This window comes from Sander lucioperca, chromosome 3 (assembly GCF_008315115.2).
Source record: "Sander lucioperca isolate FBNREF2018 chromosome 3, SLUC_FBN_1.2, whole genome shotgun sequence".
Lineage (NCBI taxonomy): Eukaryota > Metazoa > Chordata > Actinopteri > Perciformes > Percidae > Sander > Sander lucioperca.
Genome location: NC_050175.1, coordinates 2,199,239 through 2,218,818, shown reverse-complemented (window position 1 = coordinate 2,218,818; position 19,580 = coordinate 2,199,239). Strand labels below are relative to the sequence as shown.

The following is a 19,580-nucleotide window of genomic DNA, read 5'->3' as shown; positions in this document are numbered from 1 at the left end:
TTGGTGACATTAAATAAGACCTCAGCTTCTTCTGTCCCCTACCCAGCCCAGTATATTTACTTAGATTAGTCTTTGTTTTGTCTCTTTGCAAACATGAAACACAATCACCAGAGTAAGAGGAAAAATAATAATCATAAACACTGCAGGTGAACTGTCCTCCAGATAAATGGGAGCCTGTCACCTTTAGTCAAAGACACTGAGCCTTCCCTTTTCTTATCTGTGAGATATTTCCATTAGTGTTCTCCGTCTCCTTGAGGAAAAAACTTTGCCCTCATTATCCTGTTTTGGGTTTGACTTTCTGATGCAGAGAAATACTTTGCATATTTGCGTGTAATTCAGAATATTGGGAAGAAATGACTGTCGAGAAGGAAGCAGAGTTGTTTTGTAGAAAGGATGCATGCCTATGTTTAACTGATATCAAATAAGTAGACTCTTTGGTGATTATTTGACAAAGACTGCAGTGTACACTTTGATTTTTTTCTTTATATTATGTGCAATCATATAAAAAATACAACTAGGTGAGAGATTAATTGAAAAATCCCAACAGTTTGGCAGTCAGTGGAGCCATGTTTGGTTAATAGAGGAGCCTGGGTGGAGCTTGGGTAACACAAGCTCGCTACAACCGTCATGGCTTTGTGTGATGATGTGCGAGGCAGAATCAATTAAATGTGATCAAATATTGAGAGCATAATTTCTTGCAGGAAATTTTTTTCTTGTTTTTTGGAGCTCATATCTAGCAGCCATTAATGGCACTGGATCAAAAGGCAGCACTTCAGCATCAACGTTTGGCCTCAGTGCTGGCCGCCCTCATCGGTGCCAGAGTCATTTTGTTTTTGGCTTCTACACAGCTTCCATGAGAGTAGCACCTAATGTTAAATACTTTGCTCGATGACTTTAAAGGCAGCTGTTGTAGGACATGGATTATTCAATTCTTTGCCTAGTTCTTGCAGCCAGGATTAAAACTAACAACACTCTGTTCACAGGAATGGTTCTCTACACCGTGTCTACACAGGAGGCGTGGTGTGAGCAGCACATTAGCGGAGCAGCACGGCAGCCTCAGTGCTCTGTGTGTCTACACAGGATGCATTCAGGCACATTATTAGGCTGTAGGTCACCAGTGTTTCGTCAGCACTCAGAGCCTAATACACAATCACTTTAGTTCCGTGCTTAAAACAGAAGAACTAATAGACATGAAGAGTAAAAATACGCTCTGGCTTGTGTCTGGTTGAGAAAATAGAAACAAAAACTGTTCCATGAGACACAGGTGAGACGGATGGCGAAAACGTGGCTGAAACGCCTCCTGTGTAGACACAGCGTTAGGTCAGTAAGTTCATTCACTTACTGAATATTCAGGGAAAGCAGGATGACCTGGTGGTTAGTGTGGTCAACCCGTAAACAGAGATTTCCATCGCCTTTAATAGCGGGAGGAAGAAGAATTTCCACCTGAGACAAATACCAATGAATAAAAAAAAGCTGTTTTTACCAAGCAAATCTTTGTCCTACCGCTGACTTCCTCTCTTGTTTCTTTCCAGGTATGAGGTCGTTTTCCAGCGCCTCTGGGTCCCTAGCATACAGGTCAGTCCAACTCTGCACACATACTTTACCAGAAAATAGTTGTTAAGGTTTTTACTGCAGCTGGGAACTTTATAGTCCTATAAATAAACTGTGTGGAGAGGTAAGCAGCAATGGTTCTCCATGGAACCTTTATAGTGCTGTAACCATTTTTGGAATGTGTTAACAGATAACCTTGTGAAGGCAGCTGTTTGAGGATAACATTAAAAGTGTGTGTGTGTGTGTGTGTGTGTGTGTGTGTGTGTGTGTGTGTGTGTGCGTGCGTGTGCGTGCGTGCGTGCGTGTACCAGTATATCAGAGGAGGAGCCTGGCCCTCTGCGGAGCGACACTGAGGGAAAGAGTGTGACCAAAGTCAGTCGCACCTTCAGCTACCTCAAGAACAAGATGTACAAAAAGACCAGGGTGAGGGAACATGGAGTTTTTATTTATCCTTAATAAAACGGTGGTACAGTTTTTAAAAATATACTTACTATACTTCACTATAAAATCCTGCCTCTGTTTATAGGCTTCTCCTCCTTAAACATGTATTCCTTCAAGCAAGGATCACTGGACACCAGGCTGCTTTTCAGCCTCATGCTGCTCCACATTCACACTGGGAGCTGCCCTGTGCATCTTCTTCTGTTGGCCTCTGAACAGCTCCAGTTTAACAGTTGGGGGTTCTGTGTCTTGCCTCAGGGCAAGTCAGTTTTTCTTGTAACTTCCCCCTTTCAGATTTTCCCAGTCAGTTTATTTTTCAGATCGCAACAGTTTCTGGTCACTCGACTAGTTTAAGATGTACCAAAGTTATCTTTTATTCCTGACAGAGCCATGTCAAGTTATTTACCTGCAAAAGGTTTTTTTCTAGTGAGAATATAATAGTCATTTCTTTTTACATTGTAAGCGATGATAACCCTGATTATATCTATCAGGTGAAAGAAAAAAGAAAGGGTTGATGGCGCAGTGGATATGACACATGCCTTTGGTGTGGGAGATCAGGGTTTGATTCCCACTGTGATGCATCAACCAATGTGTCTCTGAGCAAGACACTCAACCCCTAGTTGCTCCAGAGGTGTGCGACCTCTGACATATATAGCAATTGTAAGTTGCTAAATGACATGTAAGAAAGAATACTTCCGTCATTCTACATTGGATTTGGAAGTCCTAATACTGCAATTCATAAATCACAAAACTCAGCATTGCACGTTAAAAATCGCACGAGTGGCATACTGTAGTTTGACAACCATTAATCTGATTTGCAAAAAAAAATAGTTGTCATTATTTAGAATTTAAATGTACACTGATAAACAGTCCTATTTGGGAATTAAAGGGAACCATGCATAGTTACAGTACTTAAACGAGTGTTTGCAGTCTGTAATTGTGCAGCCCTTGCAAAGAGACACAGAGGGGTGAACAGGAAGTTAAACAGGAAGACAGAGTAAGCTGTGGTTTTATTATCTCATCTCTTACCTCAGTCTTCGCTTTGCTTTTAAAGTGACAGGATTCTGAAGGAGCAAACCAACCCTGCGGCTGGTTGCTCCCTGTCAAAGGTCATTTTGACATAGTGTCTGTACCCCTTCGGTCGTTGCAGAAATAGTCCCTCCTGTAGCAAGCCAGTCACTTCCTCATCGCAGCTTTCATAAAAGAGCCTCGTGCTGGTAGTAGCTTCAGCCGCAGCCAAGGATGTTATGCAGGAGATTCACAGGGAGCCATGGTTTCTCAAAGAAATGGAAAGGTTGGCTGGAGGTAGGCTAAGAGAATGCTCTGGTTTCCCAGTCAAATTGTAGTGAAATAGACTGTCACATTATCATGTTCAAAGTGGCTGGTGTTACTTTCTGGGCTGATGTCTTTTTCCAGTGAAGTCATTGCCTGTTACAGTATGTTCCACTCAAACGTCTTATTATTTCAATCTTTGGTTTTGATGTCATAACTTCTCCTGTTTTGAATGCGTGTAGCCAAAATAATTGTGCAGAGAATTGTCAGTGTTTTTTTTTTTTAGATATTATCAAGCATATCTAAAAAAAAAAAAGATTATTTAAAAGGTTATTGTGCTGAGAAACACTTTCGTAGATGTGTTTTACCTTGCGGTTAGACAGCTGTTGCAGGAAGTGAGAATGAATGCTAAGTGTTGTAATGGCTATAAAACTTGCAGACTTGCTGTGTTCCAGTCAGCCTCATGATATCTTGAAGCAACTGAACAGAATGAGCTCTAGTATGTCAGAACTTTGTGGTCCCCTCAAACCAAGAGGCCCAGGGCCGGCTATTAAAACGAGCTGGAAACTCCATTTTCCCATTTCCTCTGGGTTTGGGTGGAGGCTCTGTGATGCAAGTCCAAAAGAATAAGAGCTCTGTTCTTCTCGGCATCACTTTATGGCATTGTGATTCAGCTCAGTGTACAGAGATGACCAACAGCTGAGGATGACCTCGTCCATTAATCCGGAGGCAACAGAAAGACCGCCCTGTAATGGAAAGGTCAAAGATTTGATTCCCAGACAGCGTGTCTCCGTCAGTAGTCATGCATCCAGCAGAAGTGTTTTTCAGCACAGTAAAGTCTTCCCTGCTCATTCATCACAAGATGGTTTGAATAAGAGCTTAACAGTAGCTGAGAGAACAACACAATATGGAATATTAATATTAAATTAGTACCATAACTATAATTGTTTATCACAGTTATGTACTGCTTGTCGTCATCTGCAGCATTGTAAACCCCTACAAGTAATCCTGTAAAAAATATATATCAGAGTTTTAGAATGAGAATCACATTGTTTTTAAATGAGATAAAACAGCAAAGACTCCCTGAAACGACGACTTACTACATTCAAAAAAGGTCTCTTAATGAAACATAAGTAATGCATCACTTAATATGCAAAGCCCCCTGCTGTGTAGTACATCACAGTAATAATGTTGCTCTGCTGGATTCAGATTTGAATTTATTAACATAAGCAACTAGCTAAATGCTAAGACATTTTGTCAATGTGTGTCACTCTACAGGCAACTCAGCACAGTCTTTTTATTCCTAATTGGCTGGTATCAAAGATGAAGTAATTACATTCCTTTCCTTGTAGTGTTCCTGACTATGATACTTCCACTTGTGCAGGAAAAGGATCGAGAGAAAAGGGAGAAAGAGAAGGAGGGCAAGGAGAAGGACAAGAAGGCAATTAATGGTCATATTTTCACACCAGTGGGCTCGGGGGGGCAGGCAGCCCAGTGCTTCCAGTGCAATAAGGCTTTCAACACCAAGGAGGCTTTCCATTGCTCACGTAAGTACCTTTGTCTGTCTGTTTCTGTTTTCTCATTGTTCTTTTGTTCCACTGTGTGTTCTTTCCTTGTTTTTGACTGATCAGGACTCTTTTTTACTTTAGGTCTGTCTAAAGCCCATTAATTGTTGTGATCCATTATTAAAATAATTCATGTTATTGTAGATTAATTTCTTATTTGAAAATAAGCTAGTCTCTCTGCACTGCTGGCGACACACATAATTGAATATACTGTAAGGAGAAAAAAGAAGCTGGAGTTGTGACGAAAAGCTCCTTGTTTAGTGACAGTAGTCAGACATACATCATCAGCATTATCATGCTAATCGGGAGATCACATCGACTTACTAGAAAGGCTCAGTCCGTACTTTGGAACCATATATTGTATAGATTTATCCACATATGTTATTTAAAGAATTTTATTTATGGACAAAGAAAACTTTATTTTGTTTGTTAGTGAACTGATTATAATAGAAATATAGGTTTGCTTACACTGTTGCTGATGTAAATAAAGTTTTAAAAGCATCAGAAAACATTAATAATTTACATCATTAATGTTGTATGACAGGGATATTCAATGAAAATTCACAGAGGTCCGGTTACTAAAATCTTCTCCCAGCTTTGGTCTGAACCTCATGTAGTCTGAATGGCGTCCTCCAGCCAACCCCTACAACTTTTAACATATAGACACATTGAACTTGTATAAAAAAACAAATAGCTATCTTTGAGCAGCCCCTTTTTCTCTTTTATAATTTAATTAACATTTCTGTTTCCCTTCCTAGTGAGAGAAATGGGCCTCTGGCTGCCCTGCTATTAGTTTGAATCTTGAATGGAGTTACCTACACCTACACATGTGCATTATCATGCACATGTGTAGGTGCTCACTAGTGAACCTGGAAAGGTATACATGGTATTAATAATGTTCATAACGGAGAAAGCTGACTCAGCTCTAAGTCAATCCAAACGTGCTACTCTGGTTAGACCAGTCTGTAGCCAGGAAGTAGCAGGGAGTTTTTCTGCCGTCATCTCTCTTACGTTGTTGTTCTCTCTCGCCAACTGTCTGCACACAGTAAACAATTAATTTGATTGGCTGAAGTTATTGCCGTTCTATCTGGATGAGCTGTGCCCATGGTCCAGTCCGTTGTAAAAAACAACGCTCCGTGAAGATTATTGTTTATTCCTTTTAATTTATCAGAAATAGGTCATGGGTCTGGATAAAACCGTCACTTGGTCCGGGGCTGCACTGTAGCCTGCCATTTAGGGCGTTTTCACACATACCTCATTTGGTCCGGACTTTCGGACTTTTCAGTTTGATCTGAACCAAAATTAGAGGTGTGAAACCTCCCCCGGACCACGGTCCGGATCAAAAGACCAAATTTTGGTCCGACCAAAAGAGGTGGTCTCGGTCCGGACCAAACTGAACCATGGTCCGGTTCGTTTACAGTGTGAAAGCATTTTTTGGATGGTTCGGACTTTCGGACCAAATAGAAGAAGCTCTGGCAGGCTCTCCTTGTGTTACCAGACCGGGGAATAGCTCCTTTAAGGAATAGCTTGGTGCTTAGTGTGTAGGCTACACGAGAGAGTGACGGTGACTACGCTCAGAGCAGACAGCTGTCGGCTATCAGAGCAGAGAATACATCAGCAGTTTATTTGTTAAGTGGTAGTAAATGTACAGTGTAGGTTTCCGTTTGTCTCTGAATAAATTCTCCAGAAAGTTCCAGTGTCTTGCTTCTCAACATCACAACAAAACAAAAAGAGCCGCGGCAGTAGAGGAGAGCAGCAGTCAGCTGAAAAAACTCCGACCCAGAGAGAGGATATGAGAGGACGAGGAAGCCCGTCTACAAACCAATCAATTATAAGTATCTGGAGACGCAGCTCACGTATGTGATGACGACAGGACGTAGTTTTGTTTTGTCACTTATATATCTTTAGTGCGCTTGCATAACTGCAGTGTGAAACCAAAACTTACCGGATCAAATGTAGACAATGTAACAAAAACATGAACCTTGGTTCGGACTTTCATGTGTGAAAACGCCCTTAGTGATGCCCAGTTCTATAGCGTGTGTGTTGTAATGTCGTTAATGTCGTTAAAGCAGAATCACTCATAATTGGCTATGCCAGCTTCATGATTTGTTTGAAGTAGTGAAACTCTCTGAAGGGCTACTTCTAATGTAACCCAGTCAGGCTTTTAGTACAGACAACACAATGGTATTTGTATTGTTTCCCACTGAAACAGCAGCAGCAGCAGCCCTAAAGAGGATGTAGTTTATTGCACAAGCCTTTGGCGCAACCCTAAAAAAAAGCCTTAAAAGGAGAAACCAGCTCTGCGATGGATCACAGCGATCCTCTCAATGGTCACAATCTGCCTCAGATACTTCCAGCTGGAGAAAACAGCTCTTGTTGTGTTCAATTGGCCTGGTTCGTATTGTTGGAGCCCCAGACAGTTCTGAGGGTATTTTCAGGAGGTTTATCCTCGCAGATGTCTGGCTGGTGTCCATTCAACAGACAAATACAGTGATCCTTTGTCTGGCATTAGCTGGAATTAGTTAGACGTCCACAAAAAGCAGTACAATACCCAATAAAACCATTTAAGAGGAGAAAAACACTGCAGGAATTGTAGCTGGTTTTACTGTGCGGATCCTAATTAGATATAAATCACATAATCTACTAGGCGGATACTTTTATCCAAATCTCTTTTACAGTAACACAAGTATATATGTACACTTTTCAGGTGTTAGGTGGAAGTGACAATAGAAGCCCTGAAAGTGTTGCTACCCTTCTATTTGTGTTGACTTATTACACAGGATTATTGTCTCACCCTGACTCAGAGCGTAAGTGTGTTGATGTAATCCTAAGAGCGGAAATGTTGTACGCAAGTTAGCATGGATGACAAGGTCTGTTGGGTTTCACTTGTGCAACATGTCGGTTTAAAACCCTTGTGTCCTTTGGAAACATGCCTATATGAAAGTAAGTGGAATCTGTGAGGCTAGCTTTTGAGACAACAAGAGATGGTTGTTTGTTCCTCTCTCCCTTCTTGATCAACCGTTGCTGCAAAGTCGTACGAAACGATTTGACAGTATGACATTTGAACAAAGTATTGTCATGGGAATTAAATTCTTTCATTGACTGCAGGATAAGATTACAGAGCAGCTCCTATTTTAGCAGTCTTAAATGATGACCCTTTCCTGATTTGGGAATGTTTTTATAATTGAAATGTTCCCATGCAATGCAGTGTTTATGTGTGTGTCATTCCTCATCTTTCTTTTTCTTTCTCCTTCGTCCACGAGCAGTATTACCCCTCGATTGCATCACATGCCTCTGCTCCAGTCTGGCTTTCATTAGTGGGCTGGTGGAGTTTCCTGGCCGGCTATGAAAACCAGTCAGAATTTCTAGCCCCCACCTTTCCACACACACCCTCAACACCCACCACCTCCATCCCCACCATGCTCATAGTGTTCACTGAGCGTTCTGTTGCTTTTCTTTCCAGACTGTAATGCTTCCGTCCACAAGAGCTGCAGGGACAGCCTGCCTGTTTGTGCCAAGGTGAAGATGAAGGTAAAGGTTCCCTCAGAGTAACTCCTCCGCTGATTCTCTAGTATTCTGCTGTCCTGCAGCCAATATTGATTTGATCTCCTCATTTATGCTTTTATTCTCTGCTCCTCTGGCTAGTTGCCCAAACAGCAGTTTGCAGTACCAGATTCAAGCTCTTTTCCTACAGTCACGTTGAGGAACAAATGTGAGTGTCAAACCAAACTCTTTAAAATCTTCATTTCCAGTTTTTATCTGCAGAAATGCACAATGAAGCTGTTTGAACATTACGCGTTTTGTTTTTTTGAGTAGTAATTAATTGGAGGTAGCTTAACTAAACCAAGTTCGGTAAATGACTTCTTGTACATTGACAAAATGTTTTAGGGCTGTTGTAAGGTCAATGGAGACAGTCAAAATTAGGGTTCCTCACCAGAAGAGGAAATACAAACAGTATGGTGCTACTAGCTCTTGTGCCATGATTCAAAGTGAGTAGGCAAGACATCTGTGCAGATTTCCCAGAGAAACATTACATATATTTGGCAACACCACCAGTATCTCCAGATTTAGTATGTTTTTAGAACAGTTAAAGGGTTACTAGATTAAAAGAAGAACTTCTCTATCAAACGATAGAACTTCTCTTGCTCCTAAGACTACAGCACATTTGGGAGTAAACAAACCAGCCAGTTTAAATCATTTTCTCAGGGACACTCTTAGGATCTCCTGTGGTTGTTGGAAGGTTTGCAGGCTTCTTTTCACTGCCCTGTATATAACCTTTCTTCAACCAGGTAACGAGTGCAGCAGAGAGAACGTAAACACACATAACCAGACACAACAAAAGGACAGACACATACAAAGAATATAGACAGACACAATAGAGCATCAGAGACAATCACTAGATAGACTTAAGTGAAAAGTTTAAAATCAGGCAGCTGGATGAGAATATTTTTTAGATAAAAATGAGGACTGGCCTACTTGTTCATATAGTACACAGTGATGAGTACAATATTATCCCCTGTAATGCATCTGTCTCTGGACCAGCTGGTGGGACAAGGGAGCGTCCCTGGTCTGCCATCTTGTCCCCTGAAGACCATTCTTCCCTGATGATCCCATCACGGAGACACACCAGCATCATGACTTTCCATGGCAACAACCTCTCCAAGAGTCTCTCCATAAGCAACATCGCTGGGTGAGCTGTGTGTGTGTGTGTGTGTGTGTGTGTGTGTGTGTGTGTGTGTGTGCGTAAGTAACTAACTATGTAAGGACACTCAAATAATCACATTTCTATTTAAATGCTTGTTTCTGTTGCTATTTAACCTTTTGTATTGAAGCCATTTGTGTGATTTCTTCACACTTTATTTGACCACTGCGTATACAGTGCACCATGTGTGTTTACTCAGATTAATGGCTGTTTGTGGTTGTAACTAGTTGTCTGTTTTTTATTATTATTATTATTATTATCTCTCCATTCAGTCCGGTGTTTGACGACATGCCCATTAAAGGCCTGCGGTATCTCTCCCAGTCTACTGACTCCCTCAACAGAACCAACCAGGTCACAGAGTCCATGGAATCGCTCACTGATGAAGGTCAATACATACATACATACACACACACACACACACACACACACACACACACACACACACACACCATTGTTTTGACTACCCAAGATAGCTGCTTCTTTCCCTATAATGTTCATATTACAGTAATATTATTCATTTCAAAACTAATGTGAAGAATGAAATAATCTGAACACAAAATTACATTGTCAGTGTGAGTAAACCATTCAGGAAAATAACATTTAGTCCATATACTGTATAGCTTAGGAATGGGATATAGCAACTTTAAATGATTGTTTTGATTTAACTTAACTTACAAAATGTTGTCAAAAAATTATTTAAACAGCGACTAGAGCAACATAAAGAAATATTCTAAAATAAAATTGAGCCTCTTCCCTGAAAGTTATAATTGTTTAGTAAAACAAATCAAAGCTGTGTATACACATCAAATGTTGTAGAAAATATAACATGAGCTTTAAAGCTGTGTTGTTGGTGCAGGGACGGAGATGATGGACGGCCAGCTGATGGGGGAGTTTGAGGCAGACTCCAAGGAGCTGGAAGCTGACTCGTGGAGTTTATGTGCGGAGCAGCAGTACATGCAGCAGCTGGACAAAGAGCTGGTGAAGAAACAGGACGTCATCTATGGTACATTTGATTCACCGACATATGATTTTAAATTGTATCTTAAAAAGTTAATGGAAAATTAAGGAAATGTTTAAGAAGTAAAAAAAAAACTGCAGCTGCTCAGTGTTTCTTCAGTTTAGTGTTTTTGTTTGGTGTTCTCTACTACTACTATTTTTTAATCAAAAATAATGGAAATGACTTGAAACAAGTGATCAGGGTAGACAAGATGTATATTTTATGTGATTTAAAGTAGAGAGAAAATGTGTACAACTGTAAAAGAAAAACTGGCATTAGCATGTCTTGTTAACTTTCACTTCAGTTTGTTTCAGTTGCATCTATAAGTCTCAATGGTCTATTGAGACTGCAGGTTTGCATCATTTAAATATTCATTGAGATACATCCTGTCTGAGACGCTAGAGGATTTTGATTAGAATCTACTGGTGGCAAATAAATTAGATTGATTCAATAAGATATGCAGTGACATACAAATGCATGTCATGACTTCTATGAAACTCTGAGGTAGAATTATGTAGATGCATTGATCTGTGCAAAGGTATAACGAGTGCTGCTTCTGTAACTATTTGACTAAGTATCACTTCCTTGTGCGTCCTTCAGAGCTGATGCAGACGGAGATGCATCACATCCGGACGTTGCGCATCATGTCAGAAGTCTACAGCAAGGGCCTGCAGAAGGAGGTGCAGCTGGAGCTGCAGACGGTGGAGAAGCTGTTCCCCGTTCTAGATGAACTCCTGGAGCTCCACACGCAGCACCTCCTCCGCCTCCTGGAGAGGAAGAGAGAGTGCCAGCTGGAGGCGGGGAGCTCGGAGGGAGGCTTCATCATCAACAGGATAGGAGACATCCTGGTCAGCCAGGTTAGAGGAGGGAGGGGCGGGTGGGATAATGACACATGATGAATTAATTTTCTCTCTTTTGAGGCAATTCCACCTGTGTTGGTAGTGCAGGAAGCCTGGAGAGCGTGAACACTCACTATTTTATTCAAAACAAAATATGCGCATTAAAAAACACATTCCATCAACTATTCCATATCAGTGTGTTGTAAGGTTGGTTTACCACTTTGGTCCAGACTGAAATATGTGTTTGTTTTGTGTAGTCATGCCTGCTAAATTCTGCTCTAGTTCTCAGGATGCAACGGTGAAAGCATGAAGCGGGTTTACGGGAGATTCTGCAGCCGCCACAACGAAGCCGTCAACTTCTACAAGGAGCTCCTGACCAAAGACAAACGCTTCAAGGCCTTTATCAAAGTAAGAGTCTTTCAGACCGTTATATGTACAGTACATCACCAATCTGTCCTACAATAGTGTTACTTTTTGTAGAAGTTGCTTTCCATGCACTTGAAAATTTCTGTTTTTCCGCACGATTGTTTAGTTGTAGAATAGATGTCTACCAACCTCTCTGTTCTGTTGTTAACCGAGGAGCTTGTTCTTTTTCTGTCTCGCTTTTCTTTAGTTTTTTTGTCTTTTGCATCTGCACTTAATTTCAATCAGTGCATTTACCGTAAGCATTTCTATAAAAGCTGTGTAACTGTCATATCCATAATGACAGCAACCACCTTCTCAAGTATTATTACTGTATTGTTAGTTCTCAGGTTTCCCGTTGATGATTTGAAACCTCGTCTTGCAACGACAGAGCCACCTGTTGTGTGGCCATGTTTTACTAAAACACTTGTTATTGTTTGTTTTTCCAGAAAAAGATGAGTAGCAGCATTGTGCGGAGGCTTGGTATCCCAGAATGCATCTTGCTCGTGACCCAGAGGATAACAAAGTATCCGGTGCTAATTCAGAGAATCCTGCAGCACACTAAAGGTTAGCTTCCTGTCGGCCTCTGTGTGTACATGATAACATGAATTGGGGGAAATGGTTAGAGATAGTATGTTGGTGCTCAGGAGCACTCAAGTACAACAACCAAAGGAGGAACATTTTGGGGAAAATATTACATAGTATGTCAACTCAAGTGCACAATATATACAAGACGTGTATATCAGAGACATATTCACTGTTGGGCTTTTATCAGAGTGCAGACCTACAAGCCACTTGCACATTTACTCTAAATTATTTCATGTAAAAAGTAGTCCCACTGTGGAGACTCTGAGCTTTGACCTGCTTGTTATTATTCTCGTTAGATTTTTGAAAAGAAAATCACAGTATTTTTATTTTCAGTTAATAAAAGCTTTTAAATGTTCATTTTGGATAACCAGATGAGCCACATAATTAGCATGAGCAGCGATAGCAGCTTATGCTAACAGACTGAGATAAGATAATCTACCCCCACATAAATGTAATCCACACTGACAAAAGAAGAATGAATTTTTGGAAAATACACATATTTGCAAAGAGTTTGATTTGAGAGTGGCATTGATCTTCTTAGCTAAATATCAAGCTATAGCGAAACCAGGGGAAACTGCCACTGTCGTCTTTAGAATTTGGTTTCTGTACCCATTAAACATACAAGATATGATAAGGTAACAAAGTGTTCATTAAAAGGTGCTGCTAAGTGGATTTTGTTTAACTTTGGACGGTCTCTGTCTCTGTCTCTAGTCTTTTTGCTAAGCTAAGCTAACCGCCTGCTGGTGGAAGCTTAAGTTTACCGCAGACACTAGAGTGTTATCAATCCTTTTGGCAAGACAGAAAATACATTTCTCAAAATGTTGCTTTATTTCTTTAAAGATTCTGAAACCTATTTTCTCAATCAGCTTCTTATGCTGAACAATGGGGTCCTACATACAATAAACACACAGTTGTGTGCCAAAAGTTAAAACGGTTTTGATTATTTCAAATGAGAGGTTGCTGTCTGTGCTTTTTTGTGTGCTTTTCCTGCAAAATGCTGCTTATGTTGCCAGTGCTGTCAATCAATACTAATAAAACCACACCCACAGTCTGATGAGGAATTAGCTGAGTTTTAGGTGTTTAACTCTTAATAAATAGTACCAAAGTGTAACTGTGACTGTTGCTTATTGAGTCATACATCTTAATTATATAGAGAAATATGTAACATTTGAAACTTTCAGGGGCTGTAAGGAAAAAGTCAGTGCAGTTTCTATAATAAGTGTCCATTTTCTTTTAATCTATTCTGACATCTTGCTCTTTGACTACCATAATACATTCACAAAAAGACATACCATGTAATAAGCAATAGAGGAAAAATGACAGAAACTGAAATCATACGTAATCATGAGCGTTCACGTTTAAGCACATTTACACTCTACATCCTTAAATCCCATTAAGGTATGTTGAATGGACCTTTTCAGAAAAAAGGGAACGCAATTTTAGTGAAAAGATGCATTCAGAATATCTCCTATAATTAAGCTAACGAGCAGAAAGTGTTCGGTAAGCCAGTGTAGCCAATGTTGCATACAAATGACTTGAACAGACCATGTAAGATAAAGGGGCAGAACAGTGTATATATTTGAGATACACTAATCTTGCCAGAGGAAAGCAAATGAAGAAGTGTTGTCCCTTTCTCAAGAAGGACGGATGTGGGTGTGGCAAACAAGTACTTCACATTTTGGAGACCACGATGCAAGTGGGATCTTGGAACAACTCAAGCTCAATAGGATTACATTTTGGTGTGCATTTCAAATTATGCAGGTCAGAGAAAAGATTATGTTAAAATGAAAGGGACACAACTCAACACACACGAGAGAAGTTTAGGTGACTTAATATAGTGTGTGTGTGTGTGTGTGTGTGTGTGTGTGTGTGTGTGTGTGTGTGTGTGTGTGTGTGTGTGTGTGTGTGTGTGTGTGTGTGTCCAACTCCACCTACTTAAACCATTAAAAGGCCTTCATTTCTCTCTGCAATGGCACTTGCAATGAGAGGTTTCTCAGCAAGTGGAAATGCAGTCATGCTTAAATGCCAAAATGGGTACAAAAAATGTCACTGCACCATCTGCTTTCTATAAACACATCCTCAGCTGTGTCACTCTACCCATCTGGTTCAAGTGTGTTAGTTTGGAGCTATGAAATTACCAAATGACCACATGACCTGTATCAAATTTGAAATATTGTCATGTTCTGAAAAATAGTGGAATATTAGTGTACATGTAAACTTCCTCAATGTTGCCTGTCTAACCTCTCTAACTGTCACATGTTAAACACAGAAAGCGAGGAAGACCACGACGACCTGACGGACGCCGTTCGGCTTGTGAAGGAGGTGATCGCAGCAGTTGATAGCAAGGTGAACGACCACGAGAAAAGACGCCGCCTGAAGGACTTTCACGGCCGCATGGACAGCAAGTCCATCATGATGATGAAGAGTGGTCAGATCTTTGCCAGGGAGGATCTGCTGAGGAGAAGGCTGATCCACGATGGAGTGCTGCAGCTGAAGAACTACCAGGGAAGACTAAAGGGTAAGGAGACACTTACTGACTGCTTCACTGCCAACTAATGGACTACAAATTCTCTCTTTCTCTCTGTAAACATGTTGCAAAATGGGTTTGAACTTTTCACTTATCCAACCACAACTTCTTTTCTCCAGATGTCCACGCTCTGCTACTATCAGACGTCTTTGTCTTCCTCCAAGAGAAAGACCAGAAATATGTCTTCGCCATGCTGGTAGGATCCTGCTCTCAAATGTCTCTCTCCTCTTTCTCCTCCCTCTCTTCTCTTTCTCCTTTTTTCTGCTCATCCATCCATTTTCCCTCCGTCCCTACAGTGATAAAGATCTTATGAGCGCTGCCAGAGCTGTTGTTGTCATATTTTCCTATCCCACTGTTGCTGTTAGCATTACCCATTGTGTAATATTGCCTGCCTCTGGCTAGATAGCTAGCTGTACCTAATAAAGCTGTTCTGGCTCTTGGCATCTAACCCAACTGTGATAAATCATATAGGTTTGAGTCGTTTTTTTTCTATGTTTACAGGACCCACAGTTTCATGGCATGGCACACACACACACACACACACACACACACACACACACACACAACCCAAACACACACAAACAGTAGGAGGAATGAAAACAAGAGGCAGGCCTTTGGCATGATAATTATCATTTAATCATTAAAATCTTTGACTTGAGGCTGTTGACAGAGAAAAGAGGAATACCATGTGGTTCTAAATGGATGACAGCCATGTGAACCAGGTTGAGTTTTGGGCAACACAAGCTTCAGTTCTGAGGATCACCAACAGTACATTCAGCTTGTAGCAATGAGGTCAGAGGTCACCTGGAGAGAAGACAGAAAGTATTACTGTGAAGCTAAATAGGGCTACTAGAGAGTCAGAGTTAGCCGAATCAAGTGGGAGTCATCCAGAGTTAGTCTTTTTTAGTATGCATGCCATGTTTTTCTTTCCAGAGACAAGGTTTCCTTTGCTGTGCTGCAGATGGATTAGATACAAAGATAGAAGTTTATTCAAAACAAGTCTACCAACTTGATTTTTCTTGATTTAAACTTTAAATGCATTTCTTCACAGAGCTAAGGCTCTGGATTTCATCATATTATTTTTATAGCATAGTCAAAAATCTGAACCCTCGAACCTCAGACAAGATTGCTGGAAAAACGTTGGGATGTGGTTACGATTTCAGAGTTTTATTGGATCGAGCAGAAATAAAGCAGCGGTATGTGATGTTAGCATACTAAACTGTGCTTTACAGTTTTTTGCAGCCTTAAGGATGCAAGCACTGCTGAGGCTGTAGACATCAGCTGACTTCCATGTGGATCATAATACCCAGAATCTCATTTAGTCTTATTCTTCCCCTTTTACTCCACATCATTTTAAACCTCCCCTTTCCCTTTCTGCTCACACTTCCTATAATCCTGCTGTTTTCTAACTGAGCTTCCTTCTCTCTATCCCTCCGTCTTCACTGCACTTGTTGTGTCATGCTATTATTCCCATAATTTTTCTTCTCCTCTTTCTCTCTCCCTCCTTTACACTCCCTCCTGCTTCAACCCACCCGTCTTCCTGTCTTTCCCGTCTTCTCCCCATCCTCAACATTGGTCTTCCCCCCTCTCTGACCCTCCCACTGTCATCTTTTTTTTCATTCTGCTCCCTTGTTGCGTCCATCAATCCCTCCCCTCCTTCCCCACCCTTCTCTCCCTGTAGGACCAGCGCTCCACGGTCATCTCCCTGCAGAAGCTGATAGTGAGGGAGGTTGCAAACGAAGAGCGCGGCCTCTTCCTCATCACGGCAGGCATCGAGAAGCCGGAGATGATGGAGGTCCTGGCCAGCTCCAAGGACGAACGCAACACCTGGATGCAGCTCATCCAGGAAGCCATGCAGTCCATGTAAGTGGGGTTTATGTATGTGTTACAGTGTTTTTACTTACAAACATTAAAGGGAATATGCTAATACTTCAATGACTAAATGCTTTTTGTAGCCAGAAGAACAGTTAAGACATTTTTTACTTAACGTTTTACTAAAGCATATACTACGTCTATTTACTTCAACCAATAACCTCCACTGGACTCAAAGTGCTTTGCATTCAGTATTGGCCTCGTAGGGTTCACCTATGGTGTAACCCAAGAGTTAGACCCAGCCCAGTTCTTGAGATAGTAATAAACGGTAAGCTGCGACAGAGCACTTTGCTGTCAGGGGGATTAGCACTACTCTACCTGGGGATGGGATGTACTCAGGGACAGTCTAATGCTGGATGGGCTTCAAGGGCAGCTCACTATAAGCAGAGGATTATTGGACTGCAGCCAGCGGGAAGGAGAGAGATTTAGGACTCTCTCTCTCTCTCTCTCTCTTTCTTTCTCTCTCTTTCTCTCTCTCTTTCTTTCTCTCTCTCTCTCTCTCTCTCTCTCTCTCTTTCTCTCTCTCTCTTTCTTTCTCTCTCTCTCTCTCTCTCTCTCTCTTTCTCTTTCTCTTTCTTTCTCTCTCTTTCTCTTTCTTTCTCTCTCGCTCTCTCTTTCTCTTTCTTTCTCTCTCTCTCTCTCTTTCTCTCTCTCTCTCTCTCTTTCTCTCTCTCTCTCTCTCTCTCTCTCTCTCTCTCTCTCTCTCTCTCTCTCTCTCTCTCTCTCTCTCTCTCTCTCTCTCTCTCTCTCTCTCTTTCACTTTCTTTCTCTCTCTCTCCCTGTCTGACTTCTGTCAAAATACAAAATTGAGATCAGGCTATTGGCAGGAATGGTGGAGATAAAACAACAACAACAGTTTCTTTTTCACCACAAACATCATATACATCAAACATTCTCTCAGGGTTGTCTAATCCCTGTTTACTGTCCTATGTTGTTCACACTGATTGGTTGTTGAGAGGGCTGAAGCTAATGACCTCTTTTTTTATAAATCCTTTCTAAAATAATTGGTTAGTCTATAAAATGTCAGGAAATAGTGGCATTTTTGCATGATAAATTATTTAAACAATTATTCAATTATCAAAGTCTTTGTCCATTCATTTCAGACATTAATTGTTTTATCCCTACTCATAGATGTAAACATAGATTTTATCAGTGATTTTGAACTGCTGTAGATGATGGTTTGTAGATGTTTAATCCTGCATAATTCACTAGAATTAAAACCAAATCTTTTTTTCCTTTGGTTGGACAGGGATAAAGATGAGGATGAAGGCATTCCCAGTGAGACGGAAGATGACAAGAGACAACTGGAGACGAAAGCCAAGGAGATGAGAGGTGAGAGAAACACTTTTTTGAGTGTTTGTGTGAAAGAAAACCGAGAGGAGTTTGCTCCAAATACCACTAAAATGTTTTCCTCACGGTCTGTCTCTTTTTCTCTTGCCTGTCTCTGCTGGTCAGATCTGTTGAGGCAGAAGGACACAGAGATCGTGTCTCTGCTGGAGGAGAAGGTGCAGCTCTTCAGGGGGATGTGGGAGGGCTCGACCCCAGGCGAGGAGGTCTGCCAGCAGGTCCAGCCTTTCTTCAGGTCAGCCTGTAGCCTGGAGCCACCCAGGGGGGCGTCTATCATGAAGGATGCCCTGCAGGAAGGTAAGACAGAGACAGAGAGTGTTTATAATGTATGTGCTGTAGATGCATTGCTCATCATGCTTTCTTAACAATGACACAGAATGATTCAGTTGAATATAGAGACAGAGAGGCAGTACCATGTATTTATAGGAAATGATTAGAGCTGAAAACTGAAACTTCCTTAAAGTCAAATGTCACATGAGAGCATGAGATTTTTATCAATAAAAAATACACAATGTAATGGGAGTATTACCGGAGGTTGTTTTGTTTTCATTCTCACATGGAAGAAGGAAATATGCCCATCAGTGTGTTAGACAACACTAAGGGGCTTTTTCAAATGCAAATTGTGGGTAAAATCAGCGAGCCAGACTGCAATAATTAACTTGCCATTGTTTTTAGAGAAATGGTTTTCATCACCTACTTGTGTGCATAGAAACTTTCATAACATGTTTTTTAATCAGTTGAATAATCCGTTACATGTGCATTAAACTAAACCATAAAAACATTTGACTTGTCATAGTGGGAAAACATCCACAAAAAGCAATCAGTTGTCTGATGTTTTAAGATGATTTAAAGAGAGTGTAGACATTGAAGGAGTCAGAGTGTGTTTTAGGATTTTATTCCAGCTCTGCTTGGTGCTTTGGTGGCCCTGTTCATCAAAAAAATGTTCATTTACAGAGCAAGTTCTTTGTGGACTAACATCCCAGGTAACATACATTTCATCACAGGAAAAGTACATTTTAAATTTTCACTTAAATCATTCATCCTGAGGTTTAATATTTTATCTTATTCTGTGGTTGAAAATATTAGCTTTTCTTCTTTGTCTATGTGTGCTACCTTGATGTTAGCTATGTAATATACTGTAATATATAAACATATGTTTTTTTTTTGTTGTTTTTGTGGTTACTTTCTTGTTATTTATTTATTACCAGATATGGTTATGTTTCTTTTCTTTTCTGTATGTCATGAAATGTTTTAATATTGTCTGATTTAATATTGTTTTGGACCCCAGGAAGACTAGCTGGTCGTCTAGGCATCAGCTAATGGGGATCCTTACAATAAATACAAATGTATATGAGAAGAACGCAGCATGAAGTAAGAGAGATACTGTATATTGTGCTAAAGAGAGAATGAAATGTGAAGGAAGACAAGAACCACACCACATTCTCTGCACATTAAGTTGACTTTAAATTTAACCAACCAG

The 19,580-nt window shown here is 40.7% G+C and overlaps 1 protein-coding gene across 13 annotated transcripts in view; it reads left to right on the top strand.

The window, feature by feature from the left end:
- LOC116057226 (A-kinase anchor protein 13) overlaps positions 1-19,580 on the top strand; it is a 106,636-nt gene that overhangs the window by 71,847 nt on the left and 15,209 nt on the right. For 10 of the 13 annotated variants that reach the window (XM_035999130.1, XM_035999131.1, XM_035999132.1 and 7 more), the window contains 16 exons: positions 1,533-1,575; positions 1,863-1,974; positions 4,646-4,808; positions 8,290-8,357; positions 8,472-8,538; positions 9,369-9,516; positions 9,801-9,913; positions 10,385-10,531; positions 11,126-11,382; positions 11,647-11,778; positions 12,216-12,333; positions 14,624-14,872; positions 15,001-15,077; positions 16,563-16,744; positions 18,003-18,085; positions 18,209-18,397. In XM_035999130.1, coding sequence (XP_035855023.1) covers positions 1,533-1,575; positions 1,863-1,974; positions 4,646-4,808; positions 8,290-8,357; positions 8,472-8,538; positions 9,369-9,516; positions 9,801-9,913; positions 10,385-10,531; positions 11,126-11,382; positions 11,647-11,778; positions 12,216-12,333; positions 14,624-14,872; positions 15,001-15,077; positions 16,563-16,744; positions 18,003-18,085; positions 18,209-18,397 — 2,148 coding nt within the window. The remainder of the gene's footprint in view (positions 1-1,532; positions 1,576-1,862; positions 1,975-4,645; positions 4,809-8,289; positions 8,358-8,471; positions 8,539-9,368; positions 9,517-9,800; positions 9,914-10,384; positions 10,532-11,125; positions 11,383-11,646; positions 11,779-12,215; positions 12,334-14,623; positions 14,873-15,000; positions 15,078-16,562; positions 16,745-18,002; positions 18,086-18,208; positions 18,398-19,580) is intronic. The other 3 variants (XM_035999136.1, XM_031309621.2, XM_035999129.1) reach the window with 1 other exon arrangement.